The sequence below is a fragment of the Chiloscyllium punctatum genome, chromosome 40 (assembly GCF_047496795.1).
Source record: "Chiloscyllium punctatum isolate Juve2018m chromosome 40, sChiPun1.3, whole genome shotgun sequence".
Classification (NCBI taxonomy): domain Eukaryota; kingdom Metazoa; phylum Chordata; class Chondrichthyes; order Orectolobiformes; family Hemiscylliidae; genus Chiloscyllium; species Chiloscyllium punctatum.
In genome coordinates this window covers 559,594-583,229 of record NC_092778.1, presented here as the reverse complement: position 1 = coordinate 583,229, position 23,636 = coordinate 559,594, and the positions used below count along the sequence as shown (strand labels likewise).

The 23,636-nt window shown below is 42.7% G+C and overlaps 2 protein-coding genes across 3 annotated transcripts in view; both read right to left on the bottom strand.

The window, feature by feature from the left end:
- The window catches only part of LOC140464266 (uncharacterized), a 53,579-nt gene extending 44,310 nt beyond the window's left edge, over nt 1-9,269 (bottom strand). Inside the window, exon 1 of one of the 2 annotated variants that reach the window (XM_072559122.1) lies at nt 8,754-9,269. In XM_072559122.1, the coding sequence (XP_072415223.1) occupies nt 8,754-8,787 (34 nt within the window). In that variant the 5' untranslated portion in view covers nt 8,788-9,269. Of the gene's footprint in view, nt 1-1,499; nt 2,070-8,753 lie in introns of those variants that run through there. The other variant, XM_072559121.1, reaches the window with a different exon arrangement.
- A 119-nt stretch (nt 9,270-9,388) lies between these two features.
- LOC140464272 (acyl carrier protein, mitochondrial-like) lies at nt 9,389-18,194 on the bottom strand. The gene is made up of 5 exons (XM_072559132.1): nt 17,987-18,194; nt 12,561-12,683; nt 11,219-11,306; nt 10,269-10,386; nt 9,389-9,554 (listed from the first exon to the last, which is right to left on the bottom strand). The coding sequence occupies exons 1-4, from the start codon at nt 18,149-18,151 to the stop codon at nt 10,295-10,297; spliced, it is 468 nt and encodes a 155-aa protein (XP_072415233.1). The 5' UTR covers nt 18,152-18,194; the 3' UTR covers nt 9,389-9,554; nt 10,269-10,294.
- Between the last annotated feature and the right edge of the window lie 5,442 nt (nt 18,195-23,636).

Sequence of the window (23,636 nt, the reverse complement as noted above, 5' to 3'; positions counted from 1 at the left end):
ATCTATCCCACTATGTCTCCATTTAGTCCAATGTCAGTTTTGTTTGCTAATGCTCCAGTCATATGCCTGGTACACTTACAAAGTTAATTAATTCCTTCATGTAATGTGTGTTTGTGTCACTGGCAAGGCCAGCATTTGTTGTTCATCCCCGATTGTCCTTGAACGGAGTGGTTTGTTGGGTCATTTTCAAGGCAGTGATGAGTTAGTCATTCATGTGGTCAAAATAGATAAAGACAGCAGATTTCCTTCCCCAAAGAGTATTAATGAATCATCTGGATTTTTATGACACTCATCGATAGCAATTTTATACTTACTGACTAGCTTTCAATTCCAAATTTTGTTCAGTGAATTCAAAACTCAATCATGGTCAGGTATGAACCCTGAGCCCCTAGATTACTAGTCCAGTGATATCACCACTGTGCAACAATCTTCTGCCATCTTAAAAGTGCTATAATGGTACAAGTTCTTATGTCTTTATTTACGAGTTTCTCCTATTATCACTTCCCATAGGCATCAGCTCTTGCCATGTTACCATTCAGCCACCATCTGCCCTTTTATACTTCATATACCACTGAGCCACGGTAGTCTCCCCAATCCTCTATGTTGGGGAGACAGGCTGCCTACTTGCGGAACGTTTCAGAGAACACCTCTGGGACACCCGGACCAACCAACCCAACCACCCCGTAGCCCAACACTTCAACTCCCCCTCCCACTCCACCAAGGACATGCAGGTCCTTGGACTCCTCCATCGCCAGACCATGGCAACACGACGGTTGGAGGAAGAGCGCCTCATCTTCCGCCTGGGAACACTCCAACCACAAGGGATGAACTCAGATTTCTCCAGTTTCCTCATTTCCCCTCCCCCCACCTTGTCTCAGTCAAATCCCTCGAACTCAGCACTGCCTTCCTAACCTGCAATCTTCTTCCTGACCTCTCCGCCCCCACCCCAGCCTATCACCCTCACCTTGACCTCCCTCCACCTATCGCATTCCCAATGCCCCTCCCTCAAGTCCCTCCTCCCTACCTTTTATCTTAGCCTGCTTGACACACCTTCCTCATTCCTGAAGATGGGCTGCTGCCCGAAACGTCGATTCTCCTGTTCCTTGGATGCTGTCTGACCTGCTGCGCTTTTCCAGCAACACATTTTCAGCTCTGATCTCCAGCATCTGCAGTCCTCACTTTCTCCTCAAGGCAGAAAACCCCGTTACACACGTGGTCAGTGTTAGCTAGAAAGCCCTGTTACGGTTAGTGTTAGATCTCTCCTCCTTCTCACACAGCACAGGGGACCAGCAATTTCTAAGTACTATGACTTGTCGGGTTAATACGAGCCCCCTCCCCCCACAAACGCAAAATGCATGAATTGCAATACACTGCAATGTAGCAGAATAGAATTTGGTACAATAAATACATTGCAAACTAATGCGATATAAAGCAGATTTCCCTTTTTCCTAACTCAACCGCTGTATAACGGTGTCGGAGCGAGTGAGTGCTGGGGTTACCTGAGCTGGTGAGAAGCAGCATCAGCAGCAGCCAGACCGCCCGGGCCAACATGGTCCGGTGCTGTCCCGTGGCTGGAGCGCAAGAAGCCGAGGTTCCGGGAGAGCGGAGCGAGCGGTGGCCGGACTGGGAGCTGCATTTATTGAAGCGAGGGTCAGAGCGGCAGGAGGATGGCTCGGCGCTGCCGATACCTCAGCGCTTGTGTTTGGGAGGCAGCCTGAAAGGATTTCCGTTTGAGAGTGGTCAGAGGAGAGGTCCGCATGACCAAGCTGGGGGAGGAAAAAGGACTGATTGGGGAGAAAACTGCACAAGAAAGAGAACGCAGACCAAGAGGGGAAGGAAACGAGGGCAGAAAAAGACAGTGTGCTGGCAGAGATAGAGGTGAGGCGAGAGAAAAAAAAAGTCTAGAGGAAACATCCTTAAAGGTTGGGCTTATCGTGCCTGTACTAACTGAAAGCTGTCCAGAGAGTCCCACTATAGGTTTTGTTTTTTAAAAAATGAACATATACGGATAATTGATTGCCTATTCGAGGGATTTAGCGTGCCGTGAAGTGCTGTATATTTATTCGAAAATACGCCATAAGGCGGTGAAAAGGAATTCGGAGCCATTTCCTTTCCTCAAGCGCCCTCCAAGTTTTTCAGGAACTCGAAGGCACGCCCTCATACTGAACTCGAGATAAAAGTCCGACTCACTGCCCTCTGTGGACAGGCGCACGTCGGCTGCACATCACTTTCTAATTAAGCTCACAGCATAAACCATTCCTGATTACAAGCTACAGCTGTATTTCTAGCTCATTTTACTTGCTGTTCCTGAGATTTATTGTGCTAATGGTATTCTCCAAAGATCACTTTCAAACATCTATACTGAGCAGTTAAGGGTGGGGAAAAATAAATCACACACCACCACGTTATAGTCCAACAGGTTTATTTGGAAGCACCAGCTTTCAAAAGACTGCTCCTTCATCAGGTGGTTGTGGAGCAAAAGATCATAAGACAACTTTTGCTATAAATTCTTAGTGTACTGTAACCGAAATTATAGATTGAAAAAGACCTGGATTGTTTGTTAAGTCTCTCATCTTTTAGAATGAACAGTGTTTTCAGTTCTTTCATATGTAAATTGCAGAACATTTAAAAGTTACATTCTCTAGATTAGATTCCCTAAGAGTGCAGAAACAGGCTGTTCGGACCAACACGTCCACGCAGACCTATTCCCCAACTCCCTACTAATACACCTAACACTGTGGAAAATTTAGCATAGCCAATTCACCTGACCTGCACATCTGTGACTGTGGGAAGGAAACCCACACAGACACAGGGAGACTGTGCAAACTCCACGCTGACAGTCGCCAGAGGCTGGAATCGAACCCGGGTCCCTAGCGCTGTGAGGCAGCAGTGCTAACCACCGAGCCACTGTGCCGCCCAAAACTTTAACAATTGGTGTCGTGTCAGCCCAGATAATGCATTTAAGGTGTGAGGTGCCCTGTGTAAGACTGTCTGTGCCATAATAGTCAGCCTGATTTTAATCTACAAAATAGATTTACAGAATTTTACATGGATTCATGCAGTTTTTGAGCAAAGTAAAATGTAATTCTGCAAGTACAAATTCAGCCCACAAAACTTGTGTGTGTGTGAGAGTGAGAGTGAGTGTCTGTGAGAGAGTGTGTATGTGTGTGTGTAAAAGGGTATAAATCTAAGAGTGGTGCACACGTGAGCATGAGAGACTGCATGAATGTATGGATCAGTAGGAGTGTGCGTGTTTGTTGGAGTGTCCATGTGTCTGTGTCCATCTGTGTGTGTGCAAGGGGGTCACCTGTAGTGTGACATGAACCCAAGGTCCTAGTTGAGGCCATCCCCATGGGTACCGAACTTGGCTATCAGCCTCTACTTGGCCATTTTGCATTGTTGCCCGTCCCGCATACACCAGTAACCCCACATGACAGCATCGCAGCAACAACCTCAGTACTCAACACTAACAACTGCTAATCTCCGAGCACCTTCCTACAAATGGCGGCATGGTGGCTCAGTGGTTAGCACTGTTGCCTCACAGCGCCAGGGTCCCAGGTTCGATTCTAGCCTTGGGCGACTGTCTGTGTGGAGTTTGCACATTCTCCCCATGTCTGCGTGGGTTTCCTCCGGGTGCTCCAGTTTCCTCCCACAGTCCAAAGATGTGCAGGTCAGGTGAATTGGCCATGCTAAATTGCCCGTAGTGTTAGGTAAGGGGTAAATGTAGGTGTATGGGTGGGTTGCGCTTCGGCGGGGCGGTGTTGTGGACTTGTTGGGCCAAAGGGCCTGTTTCCACACTGTAAGTAATCTAATCTAAAAAAAAATCATTCACTTTATCCTCGACCACAATATTTTCACCTTTGACAACCAGTTCTTCATCCAGACACACGGAACAGCCATAGGGACCAAATTTGCACCCCACTATACCAACATTTTCATGCACAGGTTCAAACAAGACTTCTTCTCTATTCAGGAACTCCAACCAAAACGAGACACCAGGTACACTGATGACATTTTCTTCCTCTGGACTCATGGGGGAGGAGTCATTAAAACAACTACAGTGATATCAACGAGTTTCATCTCAACATCAAACTCACCACAGACTACATTCTAGATCTGTCTCATTCTCGGATACATGCACCTCCATCAAGAATAGGCACCTCAGCGAGGTAAAAACAATGACTGCAGATGCTGAAAATCAAATACTGGATTAGTGGTGCTGGAAGAGCACAGCAGTTCAGGCAGCATCCAACGAGCAGCGAAATCAACGTTTCGGGCAAAAGCCCTTCATCAGGAATAAAGGCAGTGAGCCTGAAGCATGGAGAGATAAGCTAGAGGAGGGTGGGGGTGCGGAGAGAGCAGCATAGAGTACAATGGGTGAGTGGGGGAGGAGATGAAGGTGATAGGTCAAGGAGGAGAGGGTGGAGTGGATAGGTGGAAGAGCTTCAGAGCAGAGGAAATGACCTGGGAGTTGCAGTGGGAGAGGGACTCACTCTACCACAATCCCACAGATAACCCCACAATGCTACACTTCTCCATCTTCCACTTGAACCATATTAAAACAGCCATCCCCTATGGACAAGCCCTATGCATACACAGGATCTGTTCTAAACTTAGTGATCTTGGACTAAGCCCCACTCTCTGCAACTGGATCCTTTGTTTCCTGATCCACAGGCCACAATCAGTGAAGATTGGGGACAAAATTTCATCCTCACCAACACCCAACACTGGAGCCCCCCAGGGGTCTGTACTCAGCCCCTACTGTACTCACTGCATACCCATGACTGCATCGCCAAATACCAGACTAATCCATTTACAAGTTCACTGATGACACCACCACAGTCAGTCGAATCTCAGATTGCAATGAAACAGACTACAGACGGGAGGTGGAAGACCTGGAAAAATGGTGCACTGAGAACAACCTAGCTCTCAATGCCACCAAAACCAAGGAACTCATTATTGACTTTCAGCAGGATGTTACTCATGTCCCCCCTCCACATTAACAGTACAGAGATGGAATGAATGGAGAGTATCAAGCTCTTGGAGTGGTCATCAATAACAAGCTTTCTTGGACTCTTCATGTGGACATATGCTGGTTACAAAGGCCCAAAAATTAGATTAGATTACTTACAGTGTGGAAACAAGGCCCTTTGGCCCAACAAGTCCACACCGACCCACCGAAGCGCAACCCATCCAGATCCATTCCCCTACAATTATCCCTTCACCTTACACTACGGGCAATTTAGCATAGCCAATTCACCTCACCTGCACATTTTTGGACTGTGGGAGGAAACACATGCAGACACGGGGAGAATGTGCAAACTCCACACAGTCGCCTGAGGCGGGAATTGAACCCGGGTCTCTGGTGCTGTGAGGCAGCAGTGCTAACCACTGTGCCACCATGATACAGTACATGGTGCTACAGTGCCACAAATGTCTCTTCTTCCTCAAGCGACTGAGGAAATTTGGCATGATGGAGAATACACCAGCCAACTTCTATAGGTGTGCCAACGGGAGCATTCTGTTTGGACGCATCACTACCTGGTATGGCAACTGTCCCATTTCAAGATTAAAGACAGTTACAAAGTGGTGAACTCAGCCCGGACAATCACAAAGGCCAACCTCCCATCTATAGAATCCATCTACCAGACCCGCTGTAAAGGAAAGGACTCCAGCATTCTCAAAAAGATCTATCCCACCGGGCAATGTTTTTCTACAACCTCTAACATCAGGGAGAAGGTGCAGAAGCCTGAACACACACCAGCTGGTTTCATAGCCATTTCTACCCTACTGTTGTTAGAATACCAAATGGACTCAAACTCTTAACATTCACCTCTACCTGTGTTTTTGCCGCTGTTTACCAATTATTTACTCATCCATGCTACTTAACTATGTGATCTGCCTGTATTGCTCACAAGACAATACTTTGCACTATGCCTCAGTACACAACAATAAATTCAATTCACTTCAGATGAGGAGGAACGTGACGGACACCTGGAAGTATCAAGGATGCCTCATCAAGAACGGGGTACGATGCTCATCGACCGCCAGTTTCAACGTGCCACAGCGAGAAACCATAATGACCTCCTCAGGAGACAGACAAGTTGCAACCGACAGGGTGCCCTTCATTGTCCAGTAGTTCTCAGGAGCCAAAAAACTATGCCACGTTCTTCACAGCCTGCAACACATTATCGATGAGTGTGAGCCCCTTACCAAGTCCTTCCCTACACCTCCACTTCTCACCTTTAACCAACCAGCAAACCTCAAACAAATCATTGCTCGTAGCAAACTGCCCAGCTTTCAGGCTAACACCATACAACCTTGTCACGGTGGATGCTGCAAGATGTCAGTATCAACATGCATACCACCATTATGCGTACAGACACTTCCCACCATGCACATGACAGGTACTCTCGCAACTCAGCCAACGTTGTCTCATACGCAGCAGGCGAGGATGCCGAGGCATGGTACATTGGACAGAGCAGAGGTTAAGCCAATGGATGAACGGACACCACACATCAACAGACAGGAGTGTTCCCTCCCAGTCGGAGAACACTTCAGCAGTCCAGGACATTTGACCTTGGACCTATGGGTGACTGTCCTCTAAGGCAGACTTCAGGACAGGCAACAACGAAAAGTGGCCGAGCAGAGGCTGATAGCTAAGTTTGGTACCCATAGGGATGGCCTCAACCGGGACCTTGGGTTCATGTCACTACAGGTGACCCTGTTGCACTACACACACACACTCCTACAGACCCATTCACTCACATAGACCCTGAAAATGTGTTGCTGGAAAAGCGCAGCAGCTCTGATCTCCAGCATCTGCAGTCCTCACTTACTCACGTAGACCCTCCCTCACATGCTCACACACACACACTCACTGACACACTCTTTCCCCCCACGCACACACCCACCCACATGCACACATACACAAGTTTGTGGGCTGAATGTGTACTTGCAGAATTACATTTTACTTTGCTCAAAGAACTGCATGAATCCATGTAAGATTCTGTAAATCCATTTTTTAAATTAGAATCAGTCTGAACATTGTAGCACAGACAGACAGTCTCACACAGGACAGCTCACATCTTAAATGCATTATTTAGGCCAACATGGCACCAATTGTTAAAGATCACTTGAGAATGTAACTTTAAAAAATATTCTGGGATTTACATACGAAAAAACTGAAACCGACATGTTCATTCTAAAAAGATGAGAGACTTAAACAATCCAGGATTTTTTCAATATATCATTTCAGTTACATCACGCTGTAAACTTTTGCTATAAATTCTGTCTTACAATCTTATACTTCACAACCACTTGATGAAGGAGCATCGCTCCGAAAGCTAGTGCTTCCTAATACTGTAAACCTGTTGGACAATAACCTGGTGTTGTGTGATTTTTAACGTTGTACACCCTAGTCCAACACCAGCACCTCCAAGTCACAGTTAAGGGAGACTGGACTGGGGACACCAGATCTTTAATGTCCCAAAGCCAAACTTGGAAGGAACCTAGTTCTGATCTCCATATCACACAAAAGAAGAGGAATTTGAAAAGGTACAAAATAAAACACAACAGAATTAAGAGGCTCTAGGAGTTTGCAGAGACTTACAAGAGTTATACCAAAAACATGGGGATTGTACATCAGGAAAGAATTGACAGCCTGGTCTCTGTCTTGAGAGAAGGCCAAAGGCAAATTTAATACGGGTCTTTAAAACAATGATAGATTGGCTGGAAATTATGTAGAAATGGGAAGGGCATGACCAGAAACCATCACTATAAGGCTGTCAACAAGAAATCCAACAAGGGATTCAGAAGAAACTTTACCTAGAGCTAAAAATCTCACACCACAAGGTGTCCAACAGGTTTATCTGGAAGCACTAGCTTTTGGGATGCTGCTCCTTCTTCAGGTGGTGCGGAGTAGAAGATCATAAAACACAGAACTTATAACAAAAGTTCACAGTGTGATGTAACTGAAATTATATATTGAAAAAGACCTGGACTGTTTGTTAAGTCTCTCATCTTTTAAAATGAACATGTTGGTTTCAGTTCTTTCTTATGTAAATCACACAACTTTTTTAAAAAAGTTACATTCTCAAGTGAATTTTAACAATTGGTGTCACGTTGGTCCAGATAATGCACTGAAAGTGTGAGGTGCCCTTTGCGAGACTGTCAGACTGATTCTAATTTAAAAAACAGATTTACAGAATCTTACATGGATTCATGGATTACCTAAAGCTGTAAGAATATGGAATTTATTACCATGGAGAATGGTTAAAGCAATCACATTTATGCATTTAAGGGGAAATAAAACAAGTATAATGATAGAGAAGGGAATAGAGGATTATGATGATTCCATTTAGAGGAGATAAAAACATGAATGGAAACTTGAGCAGAGCACAAATACTGACATGGACTAGTTGGGTTGAATGGCGGTATTACTCATCCTATTTGATTCTATTTTAATTAGATCTACAGCAATGCCTCCTTCTATGACTCAGTGTGAATCTTTGTTTGATCAATGTTTATGTGAAGCACTTTGGGACTATTTAAACTACATTAAAAGGTGCTACGTAAATACAATGTGTTGCACAGCTCTATCACCTAATTGGCAAAGTGAATGTAAATAGCCCAATAATTAATATTCATCTTATACCAGGAACATAACAGTACAGCAGTGAAATCAAAATTTAAAATCATTTGACTAAGAAAAATATCAAACAGACTGAAATTAAGCTAGAGTTTCAACTTGCCTCTACCAGCTGTTTTGATAGAGACCAGCGACATCTAAGGAACAGGAAAAACCAAGTCAATTCAGTTCCTCAAGCCTGTTCTGCCATTCAGTTAAATCATGGATGATCAGGATGTTACCTGCTACCAGTGCAACTTTTACCAGTACAAAGCAATAGAAGCAACTTCTTTTCCCTGTAATATGGAAGGCGGAGGGTGATTGGTTAGAAATTTTTACATAACTTTGAAAGGAAATGATTAAGCAGCTAAACAGAAAAATCTATCTTTTAGTGGGTGACAAGAGCCAAACTATTTAGGAAAGAAGTTCAGAAACACTTTTTCATTCAGTGATTAAAATATGGAACTGTCTCCAGCAAAAGATGGCAGATCACACCTCAATTAATAAACATGAATGCTAGCTGAATTAACAATTTTTAAAATCCAAGATCAGACTTTCACCAGCCAAAGCTGGTAAATGAAGTTAGGACAGGGATGAGTCATACTGTCATTGGATGGTGAATGGACTCAAAAGTACTGAGTGGCCTCCAGTTCATAACAAGGAACAAGAATGTCCATCCACTGATGCTCATCAGTCTAGAATTCGTGTAGAGGTAGAGTATCAAAGTTAGTGGGTGAATAAACTGCGCGCACACATATCCAGGTTCAAGAGTAATTTATTAATTCCTGAAATCAAGTGTTCAAGAACTTGAAATATCACTGGCAGAACAAACATAATCAGATAACAAAAACCATAGACCAGCACTTATGCATCAAGAAGTGCTTGTGATCCCTCACACATTGAGTAAGCTCCCAGCAGCAAGTACCTGCAAAGCCAAAAACAGGTTTTAGAATTTAATTTATTTTTTTAAAAAACATTTCCAAAACATTTCTGGAAATCACTGATCAACTATGAAGTCAGTATTTAATAGGGTAAAGTAGCCTTCTTTCAATGCTAGGTTTGAACTTTAGGTTATGCTGAATTTAGCTGATCTCTAAAGAGGGGACAGTCCTTTCGACTGCAAAGGTTTGGGGGTTCTGGTTTGGAGAAGGCAATGGGATCCAGTCAAGTCTCTCAAGATGCACTAGTCTCCTTGCTGAGGGAGATAAGGGAAACTTTTTGTTTCATCATCAGTGACGAACTGAGAGAAGTGTATAGGTGATTTATTACTGCCATCCCAACACCTGTCCATACCATAACTAAAAGGGCCAATTGTGGTGCCAGTGTGCTGAATGATTCAGAGATCAAGCTCCTTTTTTGTGGTTAGGATGTGTATGTCCCAACCTCTATCCTGAGGACTAATTGAAGCCCCAAGACAGTTTCAAAGCACCAATTCCTCCACCACTCAAATATTAATGCAAACAATATTCCTCAGACACATGACTCAACAATATGATTTGGTGCATGAGCTTTATCTGTGGGAGAACAGTCCCAGTCAATCCTCCTTCACCTGTCAGAGAGCATGTACTTGTGACAAAGCACAAGTTAGAAAATGCATACTTCGCTTCCCCTTTTAAGAACTCATCTAACAAATTCTTACCCTCTTTTTGTCTCCAGGGAAAAAAATTATTCATATACATCCTTCTTATCTGCGATATAAGTTACAATCTCATCAGGCGTCATCAACTTTTCTGCATCTACATCTGGAATCTCAAATCCTTCAAAGAGAGAAAAATGAAGATCAATGACTCCTAAAGACAAGCAACATGGCCAATGTACACATTAACACTCTTCACGTTCCCACATTGGGCATACAGCAAGCCTTTTAAAGCCCTTCAACAACCTTCCCATACAGAATAATTTATCACTAGATTGAATCACCTCTAATCGAGATCTCACAACTATCCTGCAGTGATGCAACTGTCAAGAACGACTACCCAGTGTTGTTCTAGACAGTCATCGTTACAGGTTTGAGAGTTAATGTCAAATAACCTATGGAGGGTTACAACAATATGCCTAGTAGATGCAACACAACGCAAACACCCCTTCCCCTCCAGAGATGTATCTGCTGGTAGAATCACTGACAATGTTGTTCTTGTTAAGGGGAAGTGGTTCAGTATCCTCTTGCTGGAGATAGTCATTGACTGGCTGGTATTTATGTGGCACAAGTGTTACTTAGCACCTGCAAGTTGAGTCTGAATGTTAACCAGATGTTATTGCATGTAGGCTAAAACTATTTCATCAAACAAGGATCTGAATGCGATGCAATCTTTGGTAGAATTCTCATGTAAGACTAGACAGTCTGAAGCCCATAGGATTGAATAGGCTGAATGTATCAGGGCTCACAATGGACAATTAGCTACTTGATTTGTAAGAGGACATCAATGACTGTGGAATAGACACCTGCTTACAAATCAAACATCTTCAGTCAAAGGAGGCAGAAGATTCAGTGAATCAAAAGAACAGTTTAATAAACAAAGATTCTGAGGTGGTTGGATTAAACAACAAGATATATTGACACATTACAACCTAGCATATACACACACTTACCAAATTCATCTTCCATGGCCATAATGATTTCGACTTGATCCAAACTATCCAAACCCAAATCCTTCATAAAATGAGAGCTTGGTAGAAGCTTTAAGAAAGGAAATATTGTAACTATAGGAGGTTTCAGAAATACAAGAGAAAATTCACAAGCAATCAAGACATTAAGCCCAAACAACAGATTTGATCCTTTGAAAACAGTGAACAGATAATCTGATGTTTCCAGTTAACCCCTGAGCAAAACTGAGTTTTCCTGCCTCAAAAGTAGCTCAAAAGACAGGGACCACATAAGTTACAACTGTCCCTTTGCTACCTGGTTGATGGTGCTGATAAAATTCATTCTTACTCACTGCCTGACCAGATAGTACACACATCAACAGCTGTGTGAACCTTCTGAAATAGCTCCGCAATTTGTAAAGCCTGTAACTCATTCCAAGGGCTGTGTGCAGCAGAAACTCAATGGATCAGCCACATAAACATTTTGGCTTCAAAAGAGCTGGAAGGAAGCTCATTATTCAACAGCAACTAACTCACCTCATAACTATCTTACAACCCCTCCAAAGTCAGGCCTTTGATAGAATATTTCCCACTTGCCTAGATGAATGTCAATGGGACACAGTTAGATTCTTTCTAGTTTAAAGTGATCGCTGCCTGCTCTTGTGAAGTGAGAATATTATTTTCCAGCCCTCAGCTCATGCCGGAATGTTATCCAGAACTTCCTGCATTCTTGGTCTTCAAGGAAACCTGAGGATTTATTAGAATATTCACAGAGAAGCTGAGATCGGCTAAAAGGACTGTCAAACTGACATGATGGTACGCCAGGAAGGTTTTACATATTTATATTTGTAAACGTCGTTGTGTTTTAATGTTAGTAAAACAATGGGTCAGAGCAGTAATAAAAGCTTAGTGGAAAATATCTCTGATGACTCGAGAGGCAAAATACAAATACCAAACTGCAAAAATATTCGCACAGTATTGATGTTACTCCTCTTTGCCCTGAGATAAGAAAGATGACACCTATAGCCAAATTTGAAATGTATCATGTTTGCACAAACTGTATACAATGAAACATCTAAAGGTGGTTGTTGACACTGGCCTGATAGTTCAGGGCTACATGCTAATTTTTCACGGTCCTGCTGCTCGCTTCTGCTCCAGTCTCTGCAACCGGGTCTGCATCTCATCACCTCACCTGTTTTACATTTTAAGCAGTTTGTTGCTTTTTTTAAAAAAAAATGTAAATGAAGAAAGTGTCGGCAACTTCATTTCAAAGAGGTCACATTTTCTCAGAGTGATCTCATTTTTATTTCGGAAATTCAATAAAACGTCAGTGACATTGTTTCCTTACCTTATCAGGATTAATTTTATCATACAATTTTAACACATACAGCACACGTTCCTGGATGCTGCCAAGAGTCAGAGGGGGCAGATCTCCATACTGACGCAACAACTGTAGAAACAGACTACAACTCTGCAAAAGGAAAAAAGAAAGAAACAGGTTAATTTAACATGCAAGTTGCATGGCCTGAAGACTTAATGCTGGCAAACAAAAACACCATTGCTTTGACATACAGTAGTGTTACGCCTCGTTGGGGTAGCTCAATCAAGTCTTGTTAGAGTTGTCATAAAAGTTAAAGATTTAATAGAAACACACAAAATTCCCCAAAGTACTTGACAGTAAACATAGACCAGGTTTCTGAATTAAAGAATCACTGTTTTACTACAAATAGATTCCAACGACAAATAAGCAATTATGAACTAACTTTACTGCTCAGACCTTTAGAATATAGGAATTGGAAAGTCATGTTGAGGCCTCTTCTGGAGTAGTGTATCTAGTTCTGGTCATGCTGCTGCAGGAGGGATATCATCAAGTTGGAGTGTTGAGAAAATATTTACCAGGATGTTACCAAGAACAGAAGGTTTGAGTTATTGGGAAGAGGCTGCACAGGCTGGGACATTTTCCACTAGAGTGTAGGGGCCCGTAGAGGTGACCTTAGAGGTTTTTTAAAATCATGAGATATAGGTAAGATGAATAACATGTGTCTTTCCCTATGGTGGATGGATTTCAAGACTAGGGGGCATATATTTAAGGTGAGAGGAGAAAGATTTGAAAAAGACATAAGAGGCGACTTTTTCCACACAGAGGATGGTTCGTTTCTGGGATGAACTTCCAGAGGAAGTGTCGGACATGAGTACGCTTATACCGTTTAAAAGGTACTTGATAAGTACAAGAAGAAGAAAGATTTGGAGGGATAAGGGATATGCACAGGCAGGTGGGAATAGTTTAGTTTGTGATTAGAGTCGGCATGGTCTGTAGGGTTTGTTTCTGTGCTGTACGACTTAATAACATCCACTAGTTCAAACTTCCTTATACAACTTCCCCAACACAATTTACAGATCAAAAAAAAATGGTGTTAAGGGCAGAGAAAAAGTATGAGAAAACAATTTAGTGGGCCCTGACCACAGGATTTGCTGAGATAATCCTTCACAAATGAATGAATGATGATTTACTGTCACTTGTAGCCTACAACGAACAACACAGTAAAATACAATGCTAAACTTCAATTGTCGCCACAATCTGGCACTATTTTGAATAGTTTAAGAATAAAAAGATATAGCAGAGTCTATCTCCGCTTTGCCACCTGTGGCATGAGTCCTGAGTAGCTGACGCCTGACACCTGAGCTGCCACTCCTCCGCTGCCTTCATTGGACCCACCAATGGCAGCATTGCCACTCAAGGCACCATCTCTTCGTCGCTGAGCTCACATCGCCAATAGGCCACCAATGCCTGATCTCATGCTGGACCCACACTTGCCCCGCAACCAGGAGCCCCTGGGTCTGTAGCTGCCAACGCCTTGACAACAGCTGGAGTCCACCGCTCTGGGAATACCACAAACACGGCTCTGCTGCCACCTCACCAAGAGTGCTGCTCCAGCCACCCTCCTCCATAATGTCACCTTCTCCACTGCTGACGAAGATGATAAAGAAATATGCCAAAGAGGGGAAGGAAAGAAGGGAGGAAACAGCTGATCCGGAGTGGATGGGCCCAGGAGCCCGGATGCTGTCTACCTTGCTGGCACCGCTAACATGGTCCTTAGATTACTAGGACTGCTGCTCCTCCAGCTTTCTCCTCCATGTAACTTTTCCTTTTTGCAGGAGGAACATGGCAAATGGACATTTATAATGTTACCGATTTATTGGGCGAGAGCCACAGCTTAAGCAATTGATGAGGGATAAGAAAAAAAAACCCAAATAACTGCAGAAGCTGGAAATCTGAAATTGCAGGAAAAATTTAGCAAGCCTGGTAGCTTCTAAGGAGAGAAAGCAGACTGAATATTTCAGGTCCAATTTCTTTGGAATTGAATGCATTTGGAAGAAGGTTGGCCTATATGCTGGTGGGGGAACTGGGGTTGGGGGAGGAAGAGTAAATGATAGGTCGAGATCGAGCCCAAATACAGGGAAAGCCAGTTAAGCAGATTGCCCATCTTTCTCCCCATCAACTGCTCCACCCTCCCCACCGACCGATCACAATCACTTCCCACCTGCATCCCACCCCCAGCCCCACATCTCTATGTATCTGTCAGCCCCCTTCCCTCCTCCACATTCCTGATGAAGGGCTTATGTTCTCCTGCTCCTCGGTTGCTGCCTGACCTGCTGTGCCTTTTCCAGTGTCACACTTGTCGACTCAAGACAAAGGAATGGGTAAAGGTCAGCCTGAGAGAATCAATAGCCGCTAATGGCAACTACTAGTGGCTGACAATGGATTGTTTGTGGTAGCAGTCCAAGTGATGACACGGTCTAGTTTGACAGGGTTGGGGTAAGGAGATGGGAGAAGGTGCTCAAGCGTAAAACTACATAACATGATATTGAGTCCAGAAGGCTGCAGGGTTCCCAAGCAGAAAATCAGGTGTTGTTCTTCCACCTTCCACCGAGCTTTGCTGGAGTATGGGCAAGCCCAAGAGATGTTCCAGACAGAACCAGCATCTACTTCCATCAGAACATTAGCCGCCATTTCCGTCACCTCCAGTGGGAAACTATTAGACACATATTCCCCTCCCTTCCCTTGTCAGCATTCTCTCCAGAACACATTGGTCCAGTCCTCCTTCACTTCACATACATTTCCCCAAAGCCCCGTGACACTTTCCAAAGCAACCACATAAGGAGTAACACCTGCCGGTTTACTTCATCTCTCCTCACTATGCAAGGACCCAAACATCTTCCAGGTGAAGCAGCATTTTACCTGTACTTCACTCAATCTAATCTACTGCATTCGCTGCTCACAGTGTGGTCTTCTCTACACTGGGGAAACAAAGTGTAGACTGGGTGACTGCTTTGCATAACAACTATGTTCTGTCTACAAAAAAGACCATGAGCTTCTAGTTGCCTCCCACTTCAACACACCTTGTTCTGTGGCCAACATCTCTGTCTCAGGCTTGCTGCAGCACTCCAATGAAGCTCAGCACAAGCTGGAAGAATAGTACCTCACTTTTCACTTGAGAACTCTACAGCCTTCTGGAATCAATATTGAATTGAACAATTTAAGGGCTTGAGGCACCTTCCCCATGTCCTTACTACAACCCTCATACATCCTTGTTATCACATGGTCTGCTATTACACACAACCCATTGTTAGTCACTAATAGTCACCATTCATTCTCCTAGGCTGCTCCGTTATCCACTTCTTTGACAGTCCAACTGTTTTTGCTCTCTCTTTCGGCTCTATCCCCTATCTTCTGCATAAAAAAAAGTCTTACCAACTACCATCAATTCTGAGGAAGAGTCACTGGACTTGAAATGTTAATTCCAATTTCTCTCCACAGATGATGCCAGAACTGCTGAGCTTTTCCAAAAATTTCTGTTTTTGTTTCTGATTTCCAACATCAACATCCCTTCAATTTAAAACCTCCATGTGTCAATCAGAGTAATAATACCAGGATTCCAGAAGAACAGCCTGAAGAGTGACAGCCTGAAGAGTTTACATCCACTAAGGGAAGACAGAACCTCAGTTTAACAGTTTAACACCTGAAAGTTGACAATTTTTGCCAATGCCGCACACTGCACGAGACTGGATCAGAGATGACCCCTCAATCAATATTACTAAGAATCAAATTATCCAATCATTAGCAGAGTTGTTTGTGGAAAATTAATATGCATAATTTGATGCAGAGGTGCCGGTGTTGGACTGGGGTGTACACACAAAATCACAACACCAGGTTATAGTCCAACAAATTTATTTGGAAGTACAAGTTTTCAGAGCATTGCTCCTTTGTCAGGTAGCTAGTGGGGCAGGATCATTGGACATAGAACTTACAATAAAAGATCAGAGTGTCATAAAACTGACACAAAGTAGTGAACAAATCTAAACTGCTGTTAAATCTTTAATCACTTAGAAGGGAATGTAGGTTTTGATTCATTAATATATAAATCCTAGAACTGCTTTCAAGTTACAGCCCTGAGATAACTTAAGGTTTTATTTAAAAAGTGACAGCTCAGACAATGCATTAAAGGTGTGAGGTTCAAGTCTGTTTGAACCCCAACCTTGAGTCAAACTGGGCCTATTTTCAAAGTAGGAATTTATAAAATGTCACATGGACTGATTGCGTGTTTAACCTTAACCTCACACCTTTAATGTGCTGTCTGAGCGGAGATGTCACTTTGTTGTTATAAATCCTTAAGTAATGTCTGGACTGTGACTTGAAAGTAGTTCTGGGATTTACAAATTAATCACGCAAAACCTGCATCCCCATTCTAAGTGATTAAAGACTTAACAGCCATCTAGTTTTGTTCAATTATTTGCATCTGTTGTAGGATAATTTGATTTTTTACTAAAAATTCTGTATGATCCTGCCCAACTTGCTACTTGTTGAAGAAACAGCGCTCTGAAAGCTTATACTTCCAAACCGACCTGTTGGACTATAACCTGGTGTTGGGTGATTTTTAACTACACATAATTTAGTTCCCACTTTCCCCACATTGCAAACTTCACTCACTTCAAAGAGGGTTATGGAACATGTGGGGTAATAGGGCAGAAAACTTAATTTCAGATTAAAAGACGAGAAAGTTCTTCACTCAGAGGATTGTGAAATTTCAAATTACCTACCCGAGTCCTGAAAATACTCGCAAGTACTTTCCAGATACAGATGAACGGCATTTTAAAATTAAGCAATTCCACAAATCTGGCCAGTAGGAGCTTTCATTTATTAAAATCATATTTACTCATAGTTATTTTATTTCTTCTATTTTCCCCAGCACTTGGTGCAATCCCTGCAGTCACAATAGTGTGTGCTCTATTGTCTAAGAGAAATATATATGATGTCTGATATGATATATATATAAATCTGGGAAATCAGCAAGGAAAGTGTAGTCTATGTAGAGATTCAGTCACAGTTTTAACAGAATAACCGAGCAGGATTGAGGAGTCGTATGGCCAATTCTGCTCCTACTTTTGTTACTACAAAACGTCCTGAAGTTTTTAATAAATGCATTGATTTTAAATCTTCTTACCCAGTTTGAAGATTTGACCCTGACAATTAAGAATACAGAGGAACCCAAGTGCACTTTCCCCAAAGGTTAAAACTCTAAACTCCACAAATCGATTTGGGAGTTTATAGCATTGTATTCCGCACTTTCTACCTGAAATCAAATTTCATCGAATGATGAAGGATTTTTAGCGCAATCTCCTCCGACGCCGCTGGCACTCGGGGTTATGCTACACCCGCTGCCTCAGTATCCTCTCGGACTCAGGGTCCGGCCTAATCACCAAACTCCAAATTACCTGAGCCCGGGGCGCCTCGCCAACAGCCCGCCTGCTGCAAACGTGTTGAGAGTAGCTGCTGCCGACTCCAGCGAGAGGCTGGGCCCCGACGCTCGTGCCTGCCCTTGGCCTGCTCCAAGGTTGCGGCCACCGTCGGACGCATCGAGAGAGGACACGCAGCGCCATCTTGAAAAGGACTGTGTGTCCAACGTGCACCGCAGCGGCTGTGACAAGGGCAACAACACCCATGCGCGGCCCGGCCTGACCCGCCCCAAAGCCCTACACCTTCCGCCATAGGTGGCGCTGTCTGGGGAGGGTGTTCAGTCTTCACCTATTCCCCTCAGCTGGTTTCCCCGCCCCCCTCACCCACCTTTATGTGCAGCTGCCCTTACACCCATATACAGTCTTGAAGGCTTATCCCGGATTTTTTGAGTTCTTCAACTACTCATGTTGCCTGACCTGCTGTGTTTTTCCGGCACCACACAATCCAGCAGATACTATGGAACTTACCTACCTTTGTAGAGATAGTAGTGCAACCCAGGTTACTGCAGTGTGGAGGCATGGACCATGATACTCCGGACTCCAAGGGTCCCTATGTCTGAGCCAGAACCCCTGGCTAAGGTTGATCAAAATAGATACTCCAGATTTTAATTTTAACTTAGTTGATTGCTTGTCTTGCTTGCATTTGGGAAGATCTACAGGGTGATACTTCCGGTTTATAATGAAAAGCTCTTCTTCAACTATAAAGATGGGTAAGGTAGTAATATAGAAACCCAGGCTAATATTCTGGGGATAGGGGTTCAAGTTAATACAATCAGGAATTGAAAGCTAGTCTTAGTAACGGTGCCGTGAAACTACCATTAATTGTAGTTTTTAAAAATATGATTCATGGATGTCCTTTAGACAAGCAAATCTACCATTTTTATCTATTCTGGTCTACATGTGATTCTAGAAGCACAGCGATGTGGATTACTCTAAAAGTACCCTGAACTGTCTCAGCATCCACTCAGTTGCAGAAGAATTAGGAATAGACAGTAAATACTTTGTTCTGACCTCAACAATCCTCTTTGATGAAAAGTTAATAGATGTCCTACTTCTTGTTTCTTCTAAGGATTTTATGAACTTTTTGATTTGGAGGTGCTGGCGTTGGACTGGGGTGTACAAAGTTAAAAATCACAACACCAGGTTGTAGTCCAACAGGTTTATTTGGAAGCACTAGCTTTCGGAGCGCTGTTCCTTCATCAGGTGGTTGTGATGACGGAACAGAGCTCGGAAAGCTAGTGCTTCCAAATAAATCTGTTGGACTATAACCTGGTGTTGTGATGGTGCTGTGCGATTTTTAACTTTAAACTTTTTGCTCAACAGCAATCCTGCCATTGGCCACGAGATGGCAGTGGTTTGGAGCATCCAGAGAAGCAGCAGAGAGCATATGCATCCAACACTTTTTTAAGGGGGAAAAGTGCATCCGGAAGCTACAGTGCACTACCATCTTTATAGGGGGCAATATACAACAGGAAACATGTACAACCATCTTTTTATAGAGCAGCCTGGGTTAGAAGCTGAATGAGAGGGCCCTTCACCAACTAGGAATTGTCCAGACTGTCCCATAATTTTCCTTTCTACCTGGCATCCCAGGTCAAGCCTTCTGAGACTCATTTTGGCCTGAGTTCTGTACTTGCAGTAACAGTCTCTGCTCTCATCATCTTGAGAACACCCTTTCCTCCAGTCTACTCCTAAGTCCCATCAATAATCCTCGCAAGGTAAAGAGCTTTTCACCCAGAATTGGTCACCTTGTCACCAACTCTTTGACCAATGGTAAGTTACCTTGACTGGAATTACCGAAGTATAGAAAATAATAACTCTTTACTAATTAAAGTCCAAGTTTTCTTATTTATACAATGTATAATATCAATATAGTTTGAGAAGCACTGGTACCACAGCTTGTTAACATAACACCCCCTTGCTTTTGTTGGTATAAAAATCAGTTTGAAAAAGTAATACTTGAAAATGAATATATTGGTCATACCAGAGCAATGTTCTACAATATAGGAGACAAGTTGGGCTAGAATACATCATTTGCAAGATCTACTGTTTTTTTCAAGTGTCCCCCCCAACCTAATTTCACAATCACATCAGCACAATAAATTCCCCATCAAAAAGTGTTCTTTATTTTATTTAAGAGTTAGTTACCCACCTTGTATTGTTGACCATAAACCACCCATAATAGATCGGTAAGAAAGAATACTATAACAGGATTTGATTACAGGGGCTACTTTGATATGAAGTACTTTTGAGAAAAGACATGCAGTGAGTGTTATATTCTGAAGGAACAGGTAGCTTTGAAATACAGTTGCCAAAGATCTTGACCAATAAGAATTTTTCTTCCTTATGAATTATATGAATTTGCTGTGGACTAATTGAGAGAACAATCATTATGATTAACAATTGATCATTGTTTTAATTATGTAAAAGTAAGTTTTTCTTTCATAAGGCAAAGTAGATGGTCCTTGGTCTTTGTAGTCTGAGGCAAAATTGAATAGACAACTAGAGTTCAACTTGCTTGATTTAATTAAACTATTCAAAGTTCAAAGTGTTTTCACAGTATTCTATTGCAAACATTCCTCCTTCAAGCACAACCACAAAAAACTAGAGAAATTTTCAACCATTACTTTGCTCTCACAAAAAACAAATTACTGCAGTCATGGGTTGTGCCACTGACTGGGACAGCATTTATTGCCCATTCCTATCTGCTTTTGAGAAGTGTAGTGGAGAGTTGCCTTCTTGAACCACAACAGTCCAATTGGTTTAGGTCGATGCACAATACCTTCATGGAGGGAATTGCAGGATTTTGATCCTTCGAATATTGAAGAAACAGCAATATATTTCTAAGTTAGGACAGTGAGTGGTTTGGAATGTAACTGCTGGGTGCTGGTGTTCCCATGCATTTTTCCCTTGTCCTTCTATATGATTGTGGTCATGAGTTCAAACAGTACAACTTAAGGATCCTTGGTGAATTTCTGCGATGTATCTTGTAGACACTACATCCTACTGCAACTAAATCATCAGTGGTGGAGGGAATGAATGGTGTGTACGTGGTACCAATTAGTGAGCTGTGTTTTTCTGGATGCTATTAAGTTTCTTGAGTGTTGTTGGAGCGCATCTAGGCAATTGGGGAGTTTACCATTGCACTCTTGACTTCTGCCTTGTAAATGGTGGTCACAGAATTCTATATTGGGGAATCAGGAGGTAAGTTATATGCTGCAGGATTCCTAGCTTCTAATACGGTCTTGTAGCCACTTATTTATATGGCTAGTTCAATTCAGTTTCTGATCAATGGTAACCTTAGGATGCTGGTCATGAGGAATTCAGTAATGATGATACATTGAATGTTAAGGGGCAATGGTTAGATTATTTTTTGTTGGAAATGGCCAGTCCCTGGCATTTGTGTGGCATGAATGTTGTCACTTGTCAGTCAAAACCTTGATATTGTCTAGGTCTTGTTTCATTTAGACAATGTCTATTTCAGTATTTGAAGAACCAAAAATCATGCTGAACGTTGTGCTATTAGCCCACTATCACCATTTTTGACTTTGAGACGGAAGGAAGGTCATTGATGAAGTAGCTAAAGGCGACTGAGCCACTGACACTACCCTGATGGACTCCTGCAGAGATATCATGGAGTGAAATGACTAACCTCCAATAATCTATCATTGTGCCAGGTTTGACTCCAACCAGAGGGGACTCACCCAACCACCTCCACCCACGCCCGATTCTGTGACTCCCATTTTGCTAGAACTCCGAGATGCCCTACTTGGTAAAATGTGGCCTTGGGTTCGCTGTCACTTCATCTCTAGAATTCAACTGTTTTGTCCAAGGTAAGAATGAGGTCAGAAGCCGAGTGGCTCAGTATCAGTTAGCAAATTATTGTTCAGCAAGGGCTGTTTGAGAGCACTATTGACAACATCTTCCATCATCTTATTAATGATCAAGAGCAGACCAATGGGACAGTAGCTATCCAGGTTGGATTTTTGTGCAAGGACATACCTGGGTAAAATTCCACATTGTCAGGTAGATGTCAGTATAGTTACCGTACTGGAACAGCTTGGTTAGGAGTGTGCTAAGTTCAGGATCATATCTGCAATACTTTGCGAAAATGCTGTTAGCCTTTGCAGTATTTAGTGTCTCCAGCCATTTCTCAATATCATTTGGCTGAAGATAAGCATCTTTGATGATGGAGACCTCTGGAAGAGGCCAACATGGATCATCCACTTGGCATATGCTGAAGATTATGGCAAAGTCCTTCAGCCTTTTCTGTTGCACTGTTGTTCTGAGCTCCCCTGCTTTTGAGAATGAAGATGTTGTGGAGCTTCCTCTTCCAGTTAGCTAATTGCCTGTTACAATTCACAACTGGATGTGGCAGGACTAGTACTCCATCATAGTAGTAATGATTAATGAGCTGATGTGGGGGGGAGCATGTGGGATTGTGTGGTTCATGGTAATTAGCAGATTTCCTTGTCTGTGTCTGACCTGATACCATGTGGCTTCATTAGTTCCGGGTCAACACTGATTACTACAACTGCTCTCTCCTGGCTGTGTAGCACTGTGCTGCCACCTCTGCTGGTTTTGAGCTGTTGATGGCATAGACTTGTGATGGTTGTCTGGGACATTGTGTGTAGAGTATGATTCCATGAGTAGGACTATGTCAGGCTGCTGCCCGATTAGCTGGTGAGACAGCCCCACTGCCACTCCAAAATCTCCCTTTACCAACATCTGGGAGAGCTGTGTTTGCTGTTGTCTGTCCTGCTTTAATCAATGTCTTGCTGCATCTAGTTTCATTCCTTTTTAAATTTCTAGTGGTTGGTACAAGTGAATGCATCACTGGAGTGGAGTCCACCACATCACTGAATATATAGCCACATGTAGGTCAGACCTGGCAAAGATAGGTCTCTGAATTATTAGTCCCTTGAACTTACCATTAATTCCTTTTGAAGTGGGGAGGCTGAATGATAAGCACTTAAGACATTTTGATATCATTAGATGTGATCCACCAGCAAATATAAACCATACTTCATATCCGTATCCTACCTATTTTACATATCACAAAAAAGTTCTAATAACTAGTATTGGGCTTATTCCTTCAAGATCCCTACATTCCTCTAATTGTGGGCTGTAATGCTTCCCAAATTTTAACTGGTGGCTAAACCTTCAGTTGTTGAAGAACTAAGATCTAGAATTCCCCTTTATGAACAACCCTGCCTCTTTTCTACAATAAAACAGTCCTTAAAGCCTTCCTCCCCAGCTTTAATATTTAATGTAGATCAATGTCAAATTTTGTGAAGTTGCTTGGTACCATTTGTCAGTGGCATTAAATAAATGTTCTTGTTCCAATTCTAAACTTAAAAAAAAAGTTATTTCCTATTCTTCAGTACAGACAAAACATTCAAACAAGCTATGCTGCAAGTTTTGAAGAGGTAGGCAAGTGAAATTTGTAGCAAGTCATCCCTTTGCCCAAGTCCTCATTATAGTTATCTCTTAAATACCAACAAATCACTGTTCCCAAAGAAAAAATCTTCAACGTAAGTCACATTTGTGCCTCACAAATATATCATCGTAAGCACAAACTCATTATATTTTGAAAACACCAACAGACTTATTTTATCCTCCATCACGA